This window comes from Corvus hawaiiensis, chromosome 2, assembly GCF_020740725.1.
Source record: "Corvus hawaiiensis isolate bCorHaw1 chromosome 2, bCorHaw1.pri.cur, whole genome shotgun sequence".
NCBI classification, from domain to species: Eukaryota; Metazoa; Chordata; class Aves; order Passeriformes; family Corvidae; genus Corvus; species Corvus hawaiiensis.
The window spans coordinates 4,598,109-4,616,286 of record NC_063214.1 but is presented as its reverse complement, the minus strand read 5'-3'; the positions used below and the strand labels follow the sequence as shown (position 1 = coordinate 4,616,286).

The following is an 18,178-nucleotide window of genomic DNA, read 5'->3' as shown; positions in this document are numbered from 1 at the left end:
ACATGCAGTGTAAATGAGCAGACCACGGGACCCAGAGATTTTGGTACTTACAGTTAAGTTACAAAGGAAAAACATGCTGAGTTTGATTTGCAAACTGAGCAAACATGCACAGGTAAAAACCTGGAGGAAATGAATGTAGAACTGTTGGATACTGATGCTACTGGCTGCAGTGTTAGTGGAAATAATTGTGGAGGTGAGAGATCCAGGTTTTGATCAAATGAACACAACTCTGCTGCTATTGATGCTATTTTGGCATTCTTCTGTTGATTCTTCTGTTGGCAGTGCCATTCCAGCTGCACGATCAGAATTTGACTCTGACTGTAGATTTTAAAATTTAGTCCTGACATTGTCCATTTATTAGCAGATTAGAGATCAAAGCCAGAGAAACATAGAGCATTGAGATGAAGCAAACCCAGCAAACTGCTGGCAAGCTGATCCTGCTCTTTGGCTATAGAAATGTTACTTTGTCTGCAGTTCATTATACAATGAGGTTGAGTGAGGCAAACCAACAATTCAGTACACCCAAACTTTAAAAACCTAAACTTGACCTTTTTACATTGTACTTCCACCCTAAGCTAGGCTCTTGAGTTGTTGGTGGAAGTTGGTTGATGGTGGTGGTGGTTTTTTTCCTTTTCTGAATTTTTTGTTGTGGTTGTTGTTTGATTGTTGCCTTCTGTGTAATGTCATGGTCCTGTTTGGTTTGGAAGCAAGAAGGCAGCTTAAACTGGAGAGTGGAGAAAAAGTAAGAAATGAAATTATGCTGCCAGCACTTCTTGGAATGATTATCCTCAAGTTTTAAACTCAGGAAGAAAGGGTGAGCGCAGACAATGAACAGAGACTTCTCAGCACACTCTGACTTGTAACAGCACAGATCTGAGGGCCACGATGCAGGCTGCCATAGCAGCCAAAACTGCATGTTGAGAGAGGTCTTAGAAATGCTTTAAGTCTACTTTCTATTCTATTATACATCTATTTATCTATATCCTTTTATTTTCTGAACTATCTTATTTCACAGTACTGTAGAAGTAACACATGCTGTTGTATGTATGTATATATGTGTATATATATTGTTTTTTTCTTTTACATCGTGTCTTAAGGGCCAGTAGTTTCATATGCTAACAGTGTGTTAGTTTAAGTTTTAAAATTTATTATCTCTTCTTTTTCAACCAATATAGAAGATAATAACATAAGCAAGCATGAGAGATGATGGAAAATAATTTAGCAGCATTTAGCTTGTCAAGAGGTAGCAGTCCTTCCTGAAAATTTGCATCCCAATCTGCAATTTAAAGTAATCTTAGTTCTGAATTTTCAGGGGATCAGGAATGCCATTAGATCACTCCCCTTTATGCTTCCTCCCTCTTCAAAATAAATTAATAACATTTACATTTGTGGGAAGGTGAAATGGGGGATGGGAAAGGAAAAAAAATACAGCCAGTGTACGTTCAAGAAGTGCTGCAGTTCTAATAGCTCTTTGCCGCCAAGTTTTCTTTTTTGTACCACATCTCTCCCTGAAAGATGAGAAATGTCTTCTCGCTGTGGTGAAGGCTCATTTTGATGAAAGTGGAATGGCTTTTTATCATCTGGTACTGGAAGGAGTAGCTGGGGGCCCAGGACAGAGGGGAAATATTTTGATTATGTGCAAGACCTCTAATAGCCGTCCTCGGATTTTTTTCTTTCACATTGCTAATTCTTCCATTCCAAGAGCTGGTTACTGCTAATAGCAGACCACCTCCATTTCTCACATAAATAAGAAAGAAACAAAATAGTAACAAGAAGAAAATACTTTTGACAGTAATTCTGTTCCTGTCATTGCCAGAAGAAAGTAAATAGAGCCACAAAGCTTCACCTCCCTTGAGCTTGTTTACATTTCTATCCACTTTTCTTCCTCTACAGGCCCACAGGCCTTTTTTAGAATAAAGTCCTACTACAGTTCTTAATTCTCCCCTGGTCTCTGTCTCCTACTGGCAGTTTTCTCTAGACCTTCTTTTTTTTCTTCAGCATACACTCTTACAAAGCCTACTGGGATACAGTTGTTTCTAAATTCTACATTTATTTTATGGATCTTCAGGTGCAATCTGTTGCATGCCCAAAGGTCTGGTTATTATAAAAATACTGTAGAATTCACTAAACCAGTCATTATTACTGCAGAAATTGATCCTAAAAATGCTGAAAAGATACCCTTTTTACATAATATCCCTTCTAAAAAGGGTATTACAGAATTTGCTTGATGTACTATCTATTAATAAAATTCCATGCTTATCAAGGCATTCTTTTGCTATGCTTAAACGTTTGAAATAAAAGACTGGAAATGGCTTGCATGAAGATAAACCTGTCTGAAAACAATGCTGTTTTTTTCTGCTGAGGATTAATTATCCTGAAAATCTGCAGAGCCTCCATTGTGAAAATCACTAATCCCTCTAAAATAATGATTTGTAGTGACCCTCCAGAAGCAACTGAAGCTGCTCAATTTAATAATAAAATCGTCTCTGCCATCCACAGTTTTGTCAAACTGGGAAATAAAAACTACAGCTTTGCTCTGGTTACTCTTTTTTTAAAGTGAATTTGATGCTGTTGTCTGATGGTCAGCCAGAGATTGAAAATCTCAGTGTAGCAGGGAGAAAGCTGTGGTGCAGACACAGAGGTGGATGAATTGCTTTCCTATTCTGGCTGGTTTAGGAACCTTTTCAAATCTTACTGAAATTATGTTTTTTTTTAAAACATCCTCTTGTGGCAAAACAAATTGAAGGGATGAAGAAATTACAGTTCCTAGCAGCCTGTTCCCAATAGCTAATTATTCCTGTTTCTAGTGGAGATGATTTTTAATCACACACACAGATGTTCCCAGAAACCAAGAAGGATTAGACCAGACTGAGGCCAGTAGGTATCTCGTGGGGTGTGTTAGTTACAACAATATAAAAGTGCTCCAGATTAGAGAATTGAACAGCACACTGATCAGGGCTGCATACATGTGCAGTATTTAGTGTCTTTACTGTGTACTTACATTTGTTGCCAAAATAGAGTCAGAATAGGAAGGAAATACTTGCAGCTGCTCTGATCTGTTAGTAATGGGTCAGGGCTGGGGTAGGGGATGTGCTTTAGTAATTCTCTGTGGTGAATGCTAGACTGGACAGTGTTTTCTCATTGAGCATCATGAGTAAGGTCTTTAGTCTCTAACAGGAACCTCTTCTCAAGGAGTCCATTTCACAGTTCTAGAATTTCTACCTAATCAGGAGCAAATTTAATTGTAACAGTTCCCTTTTTATTTAATTCACTTTAGAATCATTCACTCTATTTCTCCTGGCCATGGCTTTTGATCTCTTTTATGCCATTCATGGTTTTATAAATATTACTTGGTGCAGTACAAGCTGCCCTTTCAAAGAATCAAGTGTCTCTGTGTATTTACGGATAAGTGGCACTTTGGTTTGTGTGCATGCAACCAACATAACCCTAAGCTGCCACTGATTTCTAGTTCTTTGTATCAGGTCCTTTGTATCTGCCCAGAGGAGTTGGACTATTGAAGGAAATTTTGCCCACACTGGAATAGTATTTGTTTGGGTAAGAAATTGTCTGTAATTTTTGAAATGTCAAGAAATACTAGAACTGCTATCCTCACATTTGGAGCAGCTGTCACTAAGAAAAGCCTTTTCCTGACTAAACGTGCCACATGGCTTAGAAAGTCAGATGTCTGATTCTGGGATATGATTTGTGGGTAGCGCCTTGTTTGCTTTGAAGAATGTTGATGGGAGACATTTAACTTTATTTTCTTTAGGTTTGTCCTTGACTCAGGAACTGGTAAAACCTTTCTTGATATTGAGAGCTGCTCCGCTCTCCTCCTGTTCCACCCACATAATTCAACATAAATTGTTGTTTGCATTTAAATGATGTGTGAATGCCTTTTGTGAGTGATGCTCACATCAGGTATAAATACCACAGTGATTTCTATTTTGGCTAAAGCCATGTTTAGTTTACAAGATTTCAGTGGAATACAGGAAAGATGACTCCACTCAGATTACAACCAGACACTTTTGTCCCAGTGTTTGGTACAAGTTGGTATGTAGTGTAAGTAAACTCTTTGTGTGGTGTGATCAAGACAAAGCAAGAAGTGGGCAAAACTAGTTTAGGAGAGGCATAGAAGCTTTTATTGTGTTGTGTGAAGGAGTCTGGCTGAATATATTCATTGATAGTCTTGTGCATCAGCCTCTAGGGCAGCTGTCTGTGCTGTCTGTATTCTCCAAAAGAAGCAGCATTTTCCAAAGTGCTGCCTGGTGTTTTACTAACAAACTTTGCTGTCTGGCATCCTGAATCTGATTTTGGGCTTTGGCCAAGAGGCTGAGGGAGGCATTCCTCTCAGAGAACGATTTCTGAGCTGAAGAGCCTGTCTTCTTGTCAGTGCCTAAATATTTTCTGGTGTGCCCTGCTAACTCTGAGCACATGTCACCTTGCTTTTCCATGCATGATCCGTCTTCATCTGTTCTGTGCAGGGACAGCCTCTCCATTAAAAAAGGACAAGTAAAATCAAGAGATTACAGAGCCAGATTTAAAAATACCACTAAAATAGTTCAAGATCTTTACTGGTAAGAAGTGGAGGCAGCTGTGTAATCCTCGAAGGCTGCTATTTTAAGGATAATTCCAAAAAGGGACACAGTACCGTGGCTGGTTATCACAAGAGTGATGCTCCTGGACTATTTTGGCTTGACAGGGCTAAAAGGAAAAGACAAGAAAAAGACAGGTTAGAAAAGCTATTGCTGTTCAGACTTCCTTGTATTTGTGTTTTTAACGGGTTATTTTAAATGCGTGCTGCAAAAATATTTTAACTGGCTATTTTTAACAAAAGTTATTGGAATCCCCAGTAATTACTACTGATTTTCTTGCCAAATGCAGAATATTCTTGGGGTGGTGGTGTGTATATGCATAGATGCATACTCCTGTCTTCTTCCCCTGTAAGGAAGTGATTAATCAATTAGTGGAATGATGTGCTTGCTGAAAATCTCCCAGGTACATAACCCATGTAGAACTAGATCCTTCATTCTAAATATTTCACATTGAAAAGAGTAGAAATAATTTCATATTTTGCTGTAATTTTTAATTGATTTGGAGTAACTTCGTCCTTGAAATGCACTCAGTAAATACACAACATGGTGACAGAACATGATTAGTGTGTGTACAGCTTTTCCCTTGTGAGGTAGTGAGCAAGCAATCCTTTTTCGTAAGCAGCTATACCAAACCTTAAATAGTTCAGTAACTAAAGATAATAAGAGTCATAATATATATGTTGTTTGTGAATAAGCACTGAAAGTGGTAAGAAAGCTTTGCAATCTTTGATGTATTTCATGTATTTACTCAGCTTTTTCCTGTCGTGGTTCTGAATAGCACTCCAAGGGGGTCATTAGCTTTGGCAGTACAAGGACAGTGGCACTGCTGGCCAGACTGCAGTGCCAATAACAACTGCTCTGGCTGCAAAAAGAAGATTTTGTGCTTATTTTCACAACTGTTCAGCATCAGGTTTTACTTTGTTGCCTTTCATCATTCAGTGTTCTGAGGTGGAGAGACTGCAGTAAATGCTGGGATGGAGTACTCTCTGTTAGGTTGCTGGTGCTGCACAGTCTTCCCTTTAAAAATAGGGGTTTAAGCTCCTCATCCCTTTTTCTGTTCCCATGCAGGGTCACCAATACCTGTAGGCATTGATGTGCAGGTGGAGAGCATTGACAGCATATCCGAAGTTGACATGGTGAGTAGAACTGGAATAAGGGATTTCAGTAAAAATACAAGGGGTTCAGAAACATCCAGATGGATGATAGAGAGTAATGTAGTTAAAGAAAGCAAACCCTAAAGAGCACATCCTTGCCTTGAAGCATGCGTTTAAACTAGTAAGTGTTGAATTTGTTCCTGGGCCAGATGAACAGTTCAGAGTGGGCAGTGGTCTGGTTTGAAAACTCCAACTATTCAGTAAACACCCTGGGTTTCCACAGGAGTTTTAGTACTCTGCACCTTACACGATGAGGCTTCATGTCCTTTGCTTCTTTTGCTTATGCAAATCTGAATATTCCATAATTGTGGCGTGGGTGGAGCTGTGATCGTAACAAATAGAAAGAGAAACATCAGTTCCAGAAGTGGTCCTGGGAAGGAGACACACCCCACTGCAATTAGGGCCTGTAGCACTGGAAGGCAGGCGGTTCATTCCTCAGCCCAAATTATCACTAATAATGTCAGTATGAACTCCTGCACTCGTTACAAACCTACCCAAATCATAAAATCATATTACAGGGCCATAAAATCATATCACAGGGGAAGATCTAAGTCTCTTCACAGTATTCTTATCAGAAGCAATTGTTCTACTGAGATAAATGATGTCTGCCTAATAATACAAAATTTATATAGGTGAACACACAGCAGTCAGGGTGTGCCGAAGCTCACACTGGGTTTGCAGCATCCTCTCTGTCTCTTCCCACATGTGTATTTGCAGTCGTGATGTTTCTCTAAATAGGATCATAAAATATTTGTAATAGTCTTTCATATTTAAAAAAAAAATTGTAGTTGTTGTAGTTAGTGTAAAATCTAATTGGTTACTCTTATGAAATTCGTCATATTGTTTCTTTATGATGCATTTAATTCACAAATGTGCGGATTTAACCTCTGTACAATATTTGTACAAAATGTACAAATTTATGAATTTTAAAAATTGACCAAGTGCTCATGAAGAACTCAAATTAATCCCTTTGTAAAGGAATCATAAAGGAACCACAGTCCATTCTTGGAAAAGGTTGTGAAGATTTCCAGAGGAAACTTTTTTTTCCATTTATCTTTGGTTGGTTTTAAAGCTTCTTTATCACTGCACAGCTGGCACAGTCCAGAAGACTACTGAAATATGTAGAATTTTTATCTGAGGATAAATGAAGTCTGAACCTCAGACTGAGACACCAGGGACAAGGCAAACAACCACTGTCTCAGCAATATTCATATTCAAACTCAATGAGTGGTGCTTGGTTCCTCTCATTAACGATCTTTCAGATAATGTCCAGACAAGAAATTGATCCTTTGCATGAATTGATTAATTTGTAGTGTTTTCTGTTGCACTTGACTAAAACAAGCATTGTCTCCTTTTATTTTTAATGAAACAAAGGACTTCACAATGACTTTGTATCTCAGACACTACTGGAAGGATGAGAGACTCTCATTCCGTAGCAACAAAAACAAAAGCATGACCTTTGATGGGCGGCTGATAAAAAAGATCTGGGTACCTGATGTGTTTTTTGTGCACTCCAAAAGATCTTTCATCCATGATACAACTGTGGAAAACATCATGCTGCGAGTGTACCCTGATGGCAATGTCCTCTTCAGTCTGAGGTGAGGAAATACCCTTCCCTAAGAAAATCCATGACTGCAATTGTCATGTCTTGGCTGTAATTGAAATTACTGGCAATACTTGCAGTTAAGATTCTCATACTGTACTGGCATTAATCCCCTGGCAGCACATAATGGGAAATTGGTGACCAGTGTGCCAGTGGAAAAAGAAATTTTGGATTGACAACATATTTTTTCTGTCATTCAGATATTGTTTCCTGTCGAGGGAGTTTATCAAGTGTTAATTCCTTGCCAGTGGCTCTAGCAGTATTGCTACTGAGTACAGTAAAGCAAAAATTATTAGCTAAGGAAAAACCATGGGTTTGGTTGTTTTTTGTTTTTTGGTTTTTTTTTAACCTGAATCTTTAAAAACTGTTTTAGGTATTTTCAGCCTGGCTTAACAGTAAACATGCCAGTGATACAAACCAGGGCTCTAGATAGGCAGAGAGCAGATTCTTGGTGCTGATACCAGCAGTGTTGTGGGACTGAAAGGAACTGAAGAGTGAAACAGCAATTCCAGGACTGGAATAGCAAGGTCATTAATGTGTCTTCCTTCCATCTGCATGTTACTGCTTTGCTTCATGAAGGAGATTTGGATGATGTGGCAGAAATAGTTTTAATGGAGGAATTTTCCCCCTAGGGTAAGCAATCTGAGGTCTGTGCATTGCAGAAATCCAGTTTGTTACTAAGTAGCCCTGTGCACAGAGGTGATATTTCATCCAATCTGGACAGTCTGAAGATTTATGGAAGCATTTGAGATTGTGGCTGTCTAATAATTGTTCCAACAATTAATGAATTTATCTCCTGTCTCCTGAGGACATGCAGAAATCCTCACAACAGCAGCTGTACACCACTTTGAAGTAGTGTATGTTCAAGAATCACACTAGCAGTAAGGAACAATGAGGTCAAGTGTGCATTTTATTGCTTTATTAATTTCCATAATTCTTGAGAGGAAGGGATCAGAGGAACTATACCCTTACATTAAGGCTTATATCAGTGATTCTCCAAGTGAGAAGTAGGGAATGTTCCTTAGATGTTCCTTAAAACACCCTTTTTTGTATTGCCAGTTTTACATCCAGTAAGTAGCTTATATTCCAAATATTTACATGCTATAAATCTGCATATTTCACCGTTTTTCTTCAGTGCCTGGCATCCAGGATTTTTTAGAAGCAAAGTGAAACAAAAAATCTTGATCTGTTGCTAAAATAGTCTTTCTTTTCTTCTTGTTCCCCTGGTCCTCTAGTCATTGTGCATGTCCCACTCTTAAGATCTCATTTCAAGCCAGTAAAGTCTTACACTTGTAAAAATTCAGCTACAGTCTGGTTACTGATCACAAGTTTTCAAAGGGCACTTGTATAACCCTCACTGAAATTCCTGTAGGATTCCATTTGGGGAAAACTGAAAAAAATGAACTAAACCATCAAATGCCATGGAAGCTGTGACGAGAGAGGGAAGTCTGGCAATATTTACCATATTTAAGTTGCTGCCCCTGGGAAGTTTGATTTTTTCTTTTTGTTTTTTATTGAATACAAAGGGGTATTTGTCCTCTAAACATTTGTGAAAAAGCAGGTGGAATGCAAAATAGTCTTTGCCTGGATTTCCTTAAGCTTTTTGCAATATAAAGCATTTCATTTAAGAGGAGAGTAAGCTTGCAGAAATTGCAGCCTATCTCTTCTTGCAATTAAATACTATAACTATTCTAGCTGGGAAAACAGCACTTGGAATAATATTTGCTCTAATCTGTAATATTGTCTACTTCAGTCTATGAGAAATCCAGTCAAGAAATGCGAACTCCCTTTGTTAATCTTCGTAAGTGTAAACCTTCAAAGCAAAATGCATGGAAGGCTAATAAGGATCAGGCCAAATTTAGGCTTTAAAAATCAAAGGTAATGTACTTAATAATAAAGACTACTTATGTTTTTTTAAAAAAAGTTGATCTCTTAGTGATTTAACTTTATCTCACCATCTTGAAGCTATTTTAGAAGCATCTAAAAGGGCAGAAAACCTCAATCAATAGGATTCTAAACAGCAGATTGGTTGGGGATCTCACTAAAGTGTGTGCACAGCTAAGAAAGTCTGAAATTTTTCATTCTGTTTCTGTTTTTCTGTTCCCTTCTGCAGAATAACAGTTTCTGCTATGTGCTTCATGGATTTCAGTAGGTTTCCTCTGGACACACAGAACTGTTCTTTAGAACTGGAAAGCTGTAAGTTTAATTTTGAATTGTTCTTCACATGTGCGTTCTTACCAGCATTCCTTCTTGTGAATAATACCTCCTTCACTTATTTTGATGTGTGACCTGAACCCTTCAGCATGTACATATTGAACTGTAGGCAATTTGGGATCTTTCTGGAACTCAGTGAGCTTTGGGAAGGTAGAAAAACCATGATGCACCCTGCTTTATTTCCAGTCGCTTGTAATTCCAAGGCCTAAATCTAAAAATCTGTCAAAAAGCATGAGGGTTTTTTCCTGAGAAAAAACCTGCAAATTACAAGTAAAATAAAATGTCAGTATTTGACTTGTTGGAAAAATGAAAATGGGTGCTTGTGTTACTGTGAAACATCTACTTTTTCATCCCTGCCTCTGTTGTAAGCTGCTGGCAGGGCACAGGATGGGGCTGAACTTGGAACAAGATGGAACATAGTCTTTGCAAACTTCTTTCATGTCAACAAACTGACAAACTAGGGTGAAAAAAGTCTCCTTAGGGTTTTCCCAGATTGGTTGAGTGGTCTCCTCTCCCTAAGAAAGGAAAGAGGAAGTGATTTACCTTAGTAACTTCATAACTTCAGTTTCTGCTTTCTCACAGATGCATACAATGAAGATGATCTGATGTTGTACTGGAAACATGGCAACAAGTCCCTGAGCACAGATGAGCAGATCTCCCTCTCCCAGTTCTTCATCGAGGAATTCAGTGCTTCCAGTGGACTTGCTTTTTATAGCAGTACTGGTATAGTAAGCCCCTCTCCTTAGAAGAGAGAAGCACAGGATAAAATCATGCAGAATGTCTTTCACATTCAAATTCTTGGCTAGTAAATGACTGTGGCTGCTGAGAGATCAGTTAACGTGAGGTCTTGTGAGTCTGGGGCCTTGGTTCTCTTTGCATTACCAATGTGAAACTTTATTTTAGGAAAGAAAGGCCATAATAATACTTGTGACTTCATATCTGACATTAAGAACCTGTAAAAAAAATGCACAAAAACCAAGTACATGCTGTTATGAGCTCTTGCAAAATTGTGGCGCTTCTCTGAAAGCCATTGGAGTATTGAATTTACAGGAATCTTTATGCCCTGGCTATATAGAAAAGCTTGAAAATGGAAATCCTAAAGGGTCAGATATTAGAAAGCAAAAATATGAATTCCAGTGTGTTTTACTGGCTAAAATATCCTCATTTTTGGAGCTGTGTAATGTCACTAAAAGTCTGCTAACTGGATGATTTTCTTATGAGACCATTTATTACCTATTCAGGTCTAATTCATGATTTGCTTAATTTTCCTTGTTTATACATAGAGTTGCAGGGAAAGCATCCCTTTATGTCGGTGCTACATAGTTTAAATTCAGGTTAATCTGCCCCAGACAGGCTTTTATTTCTCCCTGTAGATCTTGCTCTATACTTTCTGGCAAACGGCACAAGGCTTTAGGAGTTTATTGTAGTCTTGATTTCATGCAAGGTGGGTTTTGTTTTTCTTGTAGCTTTACATGCAGTTATAGATTTTGGGATACTTCTCTATGTAAGTAGTCTAGCCATATGTTTTTAACCAGAGAAAACAGCACTCTTGCTGTTGTACTTTACAGTCTGAGTCAATTCATTTCAGTTTGGATATTGCCCTTTATATCAGAACAGATGAATAAAAGAGAAATTACTCCATTTAATATGATGAAGTGCACAACACTTTGGAAAAGGTGGCCTTTAAGGAAAGCAGCAGATCGATTTATTTGGTGTATTCTATTTAAATGTTATTTTCTTTTTGCATTCAAAAAAGCGCCATTCAAATTTGCAGTGGCTGATACTGAATGCAGAAGTTCTAATTTAAATTATGATGCAGCTTAAGAAGTGAGGAATTCACAGCTTGATAAGGTTCTTCACCCTTATCTCCTGCTCCTGTGTGAGCTAAGAACAGAGCTCCATCTTTCAAGAGCCACTGTCAGGTGAAAGGAGGGCAAGTGATACCCTGCTATCATAACTGTGCCTTGTTGAGAGCTACATCAAATTTGTCCTTGTTGCAAGAAGGAGACTGGGATATTTTCCATCAAACTGGGTTCCAGGAGCTCAGCTGGCTTCTTTCTGCCTTGCTATTTTCATCAAAAAACACTCATGCAAGCAAATAGAGCCTTGTGCGCAGCAGTGCACCCTCACAGTGCCCCTGCACCCAGGGCTTTGCAACACCCTCACAGCATCTTTGACTCTGCAAAGTGTAACTGCTTAACTCTTAACATGCAGAGGTTCTGAGGGTGAGCTTATTCAGCAGCGTAAAGGTGAAAGGAAAGACTTTCTTTGAGTCACAGGGACCACTGGGAGGTACCTGAATAATGCTTGTAGCACATCTTAATCAGAATGCTGTGCTTTGTAGACTTACACTTGTCTTTGGCTTTGAGATTTTGTTTTGCTCAGGAGGTTCCACTTCCTCTTGCTCTTTTATTTTGCTTTTTGTTGGAAGAAAAATTACCCTCCAAGTAAATAATAGTGGAGAACAATCAGCACCACTCTAGTGGGAGTCATCATTCCCACAAAGCAGCTTTCTGCATTTCAGGTTCTGCATATCCTTTCCTGTGAATCTCAGTGAACAACACCTGTAGCGTTTAGGCTTTTGGAGTTCCTGGACCTCCGGAAGAGCAACAATTTAAATCCATTTTAGAGACAATAATCTTTAAAACAAAAGACCTTCTCCACAACTGAAAACACAATGGAGTGTTTAATATTATTTGGGGTTCATTTTGATATGTTCTTTTCTATAGAGTCACTCGTTGTGATGGCAGGACTGCTCCAACACAGGCTCACGGATGCTTCTGTCTGTCCTGGACAGGCAGATGCTGTGCAGCCACCCAGTTTTGCCTTTTTACCTCACTGTAACCTGGTTTCCCTGCCATGACAGGAGGTACAGCACAGATGCAGTGCTGCACAGGCAGAGCACGCCCCACAATTCACTAGATGGCACCCTGTCCTCTGAAGTGAGCTCTGGGCCGGCAGGCAGGCAGGCGGCTCCGACCGGAAAAAAAGAAGGAAGGGCTGTTTCTTCTCAGGTATTTGTAGCAGGCTGCTTTTCAGGCAAGGCAGGGTGTTGGCATCACTGGACAATTGTCTCCTGTCTGTATTCTTCTGGCAGTTTCACTTGAAGTCTGTTTAATTTCTTCAATTTCCCAAGCTCAGTTATAACAGAGTATTTTATACATGCAGCCATGACCCTTCACTCCCATAAATGAGGGAGGATGGACAGTTCGTAAAGCACTGTGTAAAACTAAGGTGGTGGCAAGATTTCTGAGGCATTTACTACTCCTGCTGTGGATACACCACTCCTGCCAGAAGGAGGGGCCAGCGAGCAGCTCACAAATAACACAGCTCTCTTCTCGCCTAACCTGTTCCTCTCTCTTTTTTTCCAATAGGTTGGTACAATCGGCTTTTTATCAACTTTGCACTTCGCAGACATATTTTCTTTTTTGTGCTACAATCCTATTTCCCAGCCATGCTGATGGTGATGCTGTCTTGGGTTTCCTTTTGGATTGATAGAAGAGCTGTTCCTGCCAGGGTGTCACTAGGTAAATCCTTACTGTATAGTCTTTGGGGAGTATAGAATGGAGAGGGGAGGGTTTGGAGGTACTTTAGCTTCTTATTTACACAGGACATGAGCAAGAATATCAGGTAATTGCCTGAACAGCACTGTTATTAGAACTGTTACCTGCAGTCAATCTCTACATTTGGAAAGGGGATGTTTGTTCAGACTGGCTTTGCTATAGTTGAAAACAGCTCACACACCACAGAAGCAAAAAAAGGGATGATTCTGCAGCTTTCCTGATGTAGCATTTTACTTAATTTCAAAACCTGGTTTTGCCTTCCCTCTTCCCAGCAAAGTAACAAGTTGTAGCAGGCAGTCACATCCCTCCCCAAATCCATGGATTGTGAGGTGTAGCACAATCTATGCAGAAGCTCTGCAGCTCTTCTTTTTCTCAAGAAACATTTGTTATCTTCCTACCAAGTTGGAGACAGTGTGGCAAAGCCTTTCTTGTCGGGCACCTTGGAGGTGTTTGCTTTGGTGTCCCATCTGTGCAAGGCACACAATCTTTGGTGGAAGCCAAAGATTAGGTTGGGCAACTTTCTGCTCTTGCAGTTTTAGTTCTGAACACCTCATCTTAGGAGAAAAGGACCCACTACAGTGGTTTTTACAGAAGTTTATTTTTTTTCTCAGTGGTGAATCAGTGGATGCCACTTCAAGACTCCCTTTGTTGTGAATATAATGCTGATGGCCTTGGAATGAGTACATTTTTCCAAAAATTAGGATCGCTGAAGATCTGATTGGAATTTGTTAAGATATCTGATGCAACCATAATGCACCTGAGTCCTGTAACTCTCATTTTAAAATAAGGAAGCTCCCGTTCCTTCTTCTCACTGATGCTGGTCCCAGAAGCCAACTGTATGTTGACATAGTTCTTAGACAAAAGCCCTCAGTTTTCTCTAACTATATCAATCTAGAAAAAACAGGACTCAGGTCCCTTTCTATTGGCGCAGTCTAAAGCTATTAATTCATGAGATATAAATCTATTTGTTAATCTGAAAACAAATTATGGTACCTCCTAGCTACTTTTATTAATGCATCTACCAATTTCTTTTACTTAGAAGAAATTTAAGTTAATCTTTAAAAATAACTTTTTAATTCTCAGTAGGCCATTTTTAATGCTGTCAAGATAGTTTTGCTGATCATGTTCTTTATGTATGGATTTCTGCAGAAGGTTATGCATCAGGAGTTCTATGAATAAAGCACATTTCATTAGCATAATCATACATAATTTATAGCAAACCTTAACAACAACGTTTAATAAGCCTAGCTCTTGGCCTAGAGTATATGTATATTAAATAAATTGATTTCCTCTTATATGGTGTATTTCAAACTCCATCCTTCAACCTAAGGAGCCTGCAGAGAGGGAGAGGGAAAACTCTTGTGTTTTCCAGTGGGCTTGAATTAGTGTAGAACTGGAGAATGGCTACAGAGACCCAGCTGACAGTGCTGTCTCACAGATGTCAAGACGTTTTCCCTTCCAGAGTTACACTGATTTCTTTAAAAGCAGGGCCTGAGTTGGGTGTTGGTTTTTTTTCCTGAGCCAGAGCAAACCAAAATGAGATGAATAGCCGATGTAAGAGCAGAGATTGAAAAGATGAGGGTGAAATTCTGGTCACACTGAGGCAAACAGTAATTTTTTCTTCATTTCAGTGGCTGTAACATTTTTATGCTAGATTGTTTTTAGAGAGCCATGGAGTTATGACAGAGGCATACAGGCTGATATATGTTCTCGAGAAGTACAATTTGAGAAAAGGTTGGGAGAGGAAATGGTGATCGTTTAGTGATTCTCCTGGACAAGAAAATGTGCAGTGGTGACCCTGGCTCTGGGAGGTGAGGGATGACCACAAACCTGCTTTCACTTCTGTGGCTGTGCCCAAAGCTGCCACAGGAAAGTGTTCCTTACGCTGCTCAGTGGCCATTCTGAGCAGAGAGATGATTTACAGCCCTCAGTGTTGTGTGTGATGGGTCCTTCATGGTTCACTTTTCAGAGCCTGTGTGAGGAAGTTAAAGGGGGTGTCAATCACATGCCCTCACAAAGCTGTGCTGTCCAAGCAGTGGTGATGAGCTAAACAGAACCAGCTGGCCAGTGCTGTGATAACCTCTCTTTTCACTCTGGCAGGTATAACTACAGTGCTGACAATGTCGACCATCATGACAGGAGTAAGTGCCTCAATGCCTCAAGTGTCTTACATAAAGGCTGTGGATGTGTATTTATGGATCAGCTTCCTTTTTGTCTTCCTGTCAGTCATCGAGTATGCAGCAGTGAACTATCTCACCACGATTGAAGAGAGAAAACAACTCAAAAAAAGGGGCAAGGTACAACCCTCAGTGTTTTGTTGCCTTCTGAAAGCATCTTGGAAGCTACAGAGTAATCGTGATACACCTCTGTGATAACAGTGATAACAGAACAGTAACAATCTCTGTCTCCACTCTGTATCTCACTTGTTTTTTTTTTCACTTGGATGAAGGGACACAAAGCGTCATCTTCTCTGAGATCCTGAGAAGGTCCGTGCTTTCTCTCCCTTTTCTTGTGGCACAGGTTAGGGATATGTTTTTGCCCCCTTTTTTCCCCCTCAGGGGAATATAACCTTCCTTCTATTTTCAAATACTTATCAATCAAGGTATTCTTCCTGTCTCTAAAATAGACCTCAGCATGCCCTCATATGATATTCCTCCTTGTTTCCTGTTTCTTTTTTGTCCCAAGACCAGGGTAATGGCAAGGTCATTTTTAGAAAAGTGTGCCTGAAACAGAAATAGACACAAGTTAAACATCTGCTTTCTGTGAAGGTCTCACTTAAAACCTTTGCTTGAAGAATATCCCCTGTGTAAACTCATTTGCTGGAATATCATGAGGGGAAGAACACAGAAAGGATGCGTATGTTGCTCACATGATCTGATAATCCCATCAAAAACCTACTCCCAGAAATGTTTGAAGTCATTTCCCACAACTCCAGCAACACAGACCTACAGGAGAGAGTTTGATTCTTCTGTTTTAGAAGCTGAGGCACGTACTGCCAGCCAGCAGCTGGCAATAATCAGGCAGACAAGTGTGTTTTATGACATTTGATGACATTTCCTTGCTCGTGTCCTGCTCAAGGGGGCAGGCCCTACAGAGAGCCATACTGTGAGACAGCCCTGTTCTCCACATGCTCTCCACAGAGAGAACAACACTGAAGGGAAAGCTTTCTTTATTTTCTGTTTTATTCATTTGTGATTTGCCAAAATGGCTCCTGCTAGACACAGAGTAACTCTCCTTTGTTGCCAGGCTTCAGGAATGTACAGCATGGATGCAGTGCAAGCAATGGCTTTCGACGGCTGCTTCCACGACACGGATGTGGACATGGACCTGACTCCCTTCCCAGACCCCTGTGAGGAGAATGAGACCAGGACAAGTCAAACCAACATCTCCAATGCAGACACACCTCGCTTGAGGAGGAAGAGATCTCTGAAGGGAAACGTGGGCAGGATTATTTTACAGAACAATCATGTTATTGACACCTATTCCAGGATTATATTTCCCAGTGTATATATTGTGTTCAACTTTTTTTACTGGGGTTTGTACATGTGAACAAAAATGCTTATAAGCTAGACATTATTTTGTGAATGAGTGTTGCATCATACTTTGAAAATAATGCAACAGCAGTAGAGGAAAAGGTTAAAATTTTCCGAAAGAGATTTCTGCATCAAACCTGGGCTGGTTTGGTTAGCAGCAAAACTCTTAATGAAAGACTCTCACATGTGTGGGTTCTTTCCCAGCTGGACTGTGCAGTGCTTCACTGGGATGATCCCATGCACAGGCTCCACTGCAGTAGCACAAGAGCTGTTTGCTCACTGTTTGAAGGGAGCCCTTCATCACCCCCTGGACAGACAGCAGCTCCCACCTGAGGTATTGCCCTGTCTCTGTCTGCACTCAGACCCCTCCTCTTGAATCAGCCTCTCTGTTCTTCACCTGTGCTCCATTTTGGTCAGCAGTCGGCACCAACCGCCTTGGGATAGCCTTGGGATAGCTCCTGTCCTTGTTTCACTTCCTGCATTTCAATTTTCCTGGGCAAACTGTGTGCACCTCAGCAGCCTCTGCCCTCGAATGGTAACCAGGGGGAAAATTATGGCTTAGCAGTGCAGTAGGGACCAGCGGGAAGCAAGGCTGATGGGGCTTTGTAGATGGTGCATCAACAGCACCTCAGGAAAATCCCTCACCCTTGTCAGCTGTCCATGACTCTCCATGGAGTCTTTTTTTTGGAGAAATCTGGCTCACCTGTCCCTGAGGCAGCACAGGAACCACATCCCAGACCCTGTGCACTTGCAGCCACCTCCCAGGTGGATGAGCAGCATCACCAGCACGAGCCGTGCCCTTCACATGTCACCCACACACCTCTGTCTGACCTAGACCTGCTGTAATCACCTTCTTTCTGCAGAACCCTTTGGTTTAGAAACACAGAAACACAGACTTTGAGACAGATTTTAGATGATTTTGTCAAGAGAACAAACCAACCACGCCTTTGGTTCTTCTGCTTTATGTTGCACGTGAACTTGGGGTTTTGCCTCCCTCCCTCCCCCTTTGGCTTTTGAGATTGAATGTTCCAGTGAGGAGAAGCTGCATCTGCCCCTTGCAGCAGTGATCCCCAGGACAGTTCCAGGATATAAAAGGAAACAGCTGTGCCAAAACAGAGACACATACAGGAAACCTGTCAGTCTCAGATGAATCCTGCATGGAAATATCCTTAGGTTCAGGATAAGGAGGCTGAATTAAGGATGTTCAGGGATACACACAAAAAGTGTTCACAGCTCTAGAAAAGAACCGAAATTACTTTTTCAGCTTTCCCAAATCAGGAGCATTTTCCACTAAATTCCTTGGTTTCATCTGTCATTTAATGAGCTGAGTTTAAACAAGATCAGTTCAAAATGATCATTTGTGGTGGCAAAAAATGTCACAAGGTAAATGCTTGGTCACTGCTTGGTCAAGTTTATTGGTCAAGGAAGTGAGAATAAATCTGGAAGCCTAAATCACTCTTTGGTTTATTTATTTATTTTATTTACTTACCTAATTTTTTTACTTATTTAATTTACTTAT

General features: G+C 40.2%; 1 protein-coding gene across 2 annotated transcripts in view; it reads left to right on the top strand.

The window, feature by feature from the left end:
- GABRR3 (gamma-aminobutyric acid type A receptor subunit rho3) overlaps window positions 1–18,114 on the top strand; it is a 34,806-nt gene extending 16,692 nt beyond the window's left edge. For both annotated transcript variants that reach the window (XM_048295632.1, XM_048295633.1), the window contains 7 exons: window positions 5,661–5,728; window positions 7,121–7,344; window positions 9,463–9,545; window positions 10,146–10,286; window positions 12,938–13,090; window positions 15,227–15,423; window positions 16,373–18,114. In XM_048295632.1, the coding sequence (XP_048151589.1) occupies window positions 5,661–5,728; window positions 7,121–7,344; window positions 9,463–9,545; window positions 10,146–10,286; window positions 12,938–13,090; window positions 15,227–15,423; window positions 16,373–16,675 (1,169 nt within the window). In that variant the 3' untranslated portion in view covers window positions 16,676–18,114. The remainder of the gene's footprint in view (window positions 1–5,660; window positions 5,729–7,120; window positions 7,345–9,462; window positions 9,546–10,145; window positions 10,287–12,937; window positions 13,091–15,226; window positions 15,424–16,372) is intronic.
- The last annotated feature ends 64 nt before the right edge of the window (window positions 18,115–18,178 follow it).